Source organism: Olea europaea, unplaced genomic scaffold (assembly GCF_002742605.1).
Source record: "Olea europaea var. sylvestris unplaced genomic scaffold, O_europaea_v1 scaffold528, whole genome shotgun sequence".
Classification (NCBI taxonomy): Eukaryota; Viridiplantae; Streptophyta; class Magnoliopsida; order Lamiales; family Oleaceae; genus Olea; species Olea europaea.
The window spans coordinates 343,129-346,118 of record NW_019263600.1 but is presented as its reverse complement, the minus strand read 5'-3'; the positions used below and the strand labels follow the sequence as shown (position 1 = coordinate 346,118).

At 33.1% G+C, this 2,990-nt stretch overlaps 1 protein-coding gene across 1 annotated transcript; it reads left to right on the top strand.

Moving 5' to 3' along the window:
• Positions 1–562: 562 nt before the first annotated feature.
• On the top strand, positions 563–2,618 carry LOC111388743. Its single transcript, XM_023013530.1, has 2 exons — positions 563–572; positions 2,098–2,618. The coding sequence occupies exons 1-2, from the start codon at positions 563–565 to the stop codon at positions 2,616–2,618; spliced, it is 531 nt and encodes a 176-aa protein (XP_022869298.1).
• The last annotated feature ends 372 nt before the right edge of the window (positions 2,619–2,990 follow it).

Genomic DNA, 2,990 nt, shown 5'->3' with positions numbered 1-2,990 from the left:
TGTATTAATTAGGACTAGAAATAAGATTTTTCGTTTAAAAAGCATTTAAATATATGTTGTCTTAGTCAGTACTAAGTGTAAATCGGGAACATACTTCTCATGCTTTGTTTCTTTTTATTATCACTTAAGTGGAAATTGTCTTCTAAATACTAAATTGAAAACTTGTAGCTCAGTTGATGATCGATCTGCATTTGCTCCACAGTGGCTTTTTATTGTTGATTTACTCAATGTTGTATGTGTAAGAATTAATGTCCCACATGACCAGAAAACTGACATTATTTGAATTTTAAATTTGAGGAAGTTATTGGCTCCCTAAGGTAAGCACATGAGATTTTATGGGAAGTTATTTTTCCTATTAACCACCTTTATGGAGAGTGGTTTTATGGCAGTTATTTATGGGGAAAACCATCCTCTCTCTACCCTACATATTTTTTGGCTGCATACCCATAATGATAAACAATAGAAAAGTCATAAGAAAAGGAGGGTTAAGTTGAGAGAACAATTCCTCTATATTTCACGTATTTATCTTGTTTTGCAGAATTGAGAAATTTCAATAATCACCATGGATCAAGGTATGTATCTTGATCAATTTTCTAAAATGTGAAAATCATGAAATTCTAAGATCTTGGCATTAGGATCAAATTTAATTGCTTATATGTGGTATCCGAGCACAAGCTATGGAATTCATAATTTTTCATTAAAGATTAATGTTTTACATCCATGGATCTTTAATTTTTACGTATCGATTTATGGATCAATGTGCAAAATAAGAATTAAAGGTTTCGTTGAAGATGTATTTTGTTCCTGTTTGACTGCTATTAAAACAATAAATGCATCTTTGATTTTTATGTTGTCTGCCTCGAAATAGTCATCAGAAAAGTACGTATCAATTACATTTACTATTGTTTCATGTGTCATGAAAATTAATGGATGGGACAGCTCTTGTAGAATATATATAATTCTGCCATACTGTGTTTGACCAAAAGAAAGGTTTGATTTCTTGGGTCTCACAATGGCAAAGTATCTGCCGTCCACTGTACATGTAATTTGGATGAAATGCTTTTGCATTTAGTTTTCCAGTAACTCTACTTATGGGGTATATATGAATGTGCACAGTACCCTGTAAACCTGACACATGAAAATCAATTAATTATTGGAAGGACCTTGACTTAATATTTGTCACGGTGAAGATTCCATTTTCTGATTTTGGTATAAATGTGTTGTGGTCATTAAAGTTATGTTCGATTAAGGATTTCAAGCTTTGACCCCAATTACCAAAACCAGTAATTATGTGTATATTATGTACAGTAGTAGCAGGAAGAAAATTTCGAAATGATGGAATATTGGGTGCCTAATTTACTGTAGCAATTAGTGTAGTTTGGATGCCGAATTTTAAAGTATCTGAGCCATATATATATATAATTAGTGACTGTCCTCACATAAACAATTAATTGTATTATGCCATTATAGATTACTGCATTAATTGATTTATCATGTGTTTTTGTGGCTAGTCAAATGTATGTAAATTTGTTGATGGAATAGATAATAACTGGAAACACTAAGTGGTATATGGTTTGTTTATGTAATTTATGCTCGATTGATGTAGTTTGTTAGTCACCAAAGTGGCCAAATATTATAATATGCGAACATTAAATTACATAATTTACTTGTCAAATACTCTTGATAGTGCGATACTTATATCATGAAATGACATTAAAAATTATTGATGTCAAGAGTATATTGACGTTCATAGATTATAAAATTGTTATGGATCACCCAAAGGTTGATCAGTTAGTTTTATTAATCTTGAACATGATCGTGGTTAATTGATATGCTTAATTAGATGTGTTTTGTATACCAAAGATAACAGACATGTCTAATTGGAGTATATTCAATTACCAATTAAAGTGAAACTAAAGGTAGCATCTTTGCATTTATTATGATTGGTGTAACGTAGTATCTCCCAAAGGAGAACTACAGTAACAATTAAAGTTTAATTGCTAGTATATTGCATTAGTTAATCCAAAGATTGAACGCAATAATACTAATGAAAGTTTTTCTCTCAGAGCATTAATGTTGTGAATGTATGTATTGTAGTGTTAGTTCTTGTTTCGCTTCATTCGCTAGCTTCATCTATTCCAATCTTTAATGGATCAAATTTCTCTGACTGGAAGGAACAGATCCAGTTTCATCTCGGTGTTCTGGATCTTGACTTAGCTTTGCGAATTGAAACACCTCTTGCTATTACTGAAACTAGCAGTGCGGAAGAGCGAGCTTTGTTTAAGTCATGGGAAAGATCGAATAGGTTAGGCATTATGTTTATGCGAATGTGTATGGTGAATAATATTAAGTCAACGCTTCCTCAAAATGAAAATGCAAAGGAGTATCTCAAGGATGTGGAAGATCGCTTCCGTTCAGCAGATAAGTCCCTTGGAGGGAGATTAATGGCTGGACTTACCACCATGAAATTTGATGGTAGCCGTGGGATGCACGAACATGTCCTTGAAATGACTAAACTGGCTGTTAGACTCAAAACTCTGGGAATGAATGTCGATGAAAGTTTCCTTATTCAATTTATTCTGAATTCCTTGCCTGCTCAATATGGGCCATTTCTATAACACTATTAAGGAAAAGTGGAACGTGAATGAATTGGCAAGTATGCTTTTTCAAGAAGAGGTAAGGCTTAAGCAACAAGGTCAGCATTTAGTAAATGTTATGAGTCATAGAGCTGGAAATAAAGGAAAGAAACCAAAGAAGAGCTTCAAGAAAGATCCATTAAAGATTGCTGGAACCTCTAATGCTAACAGGGTTCACAAGAAGGAACAGAATGGATCGAAATGTTATTTCTGTCATAGCTCTGGGTATTTAAAGAAAGATTGTTCGAAACGTAGAGCTTGGTTAGAAAAGAAAGGTGAGCTTCTAACTCATGTATGTTTCGAATCAAATATCACTCAAGTTCCTTCTAATGCATGGTGAATTGACTCTGGTTC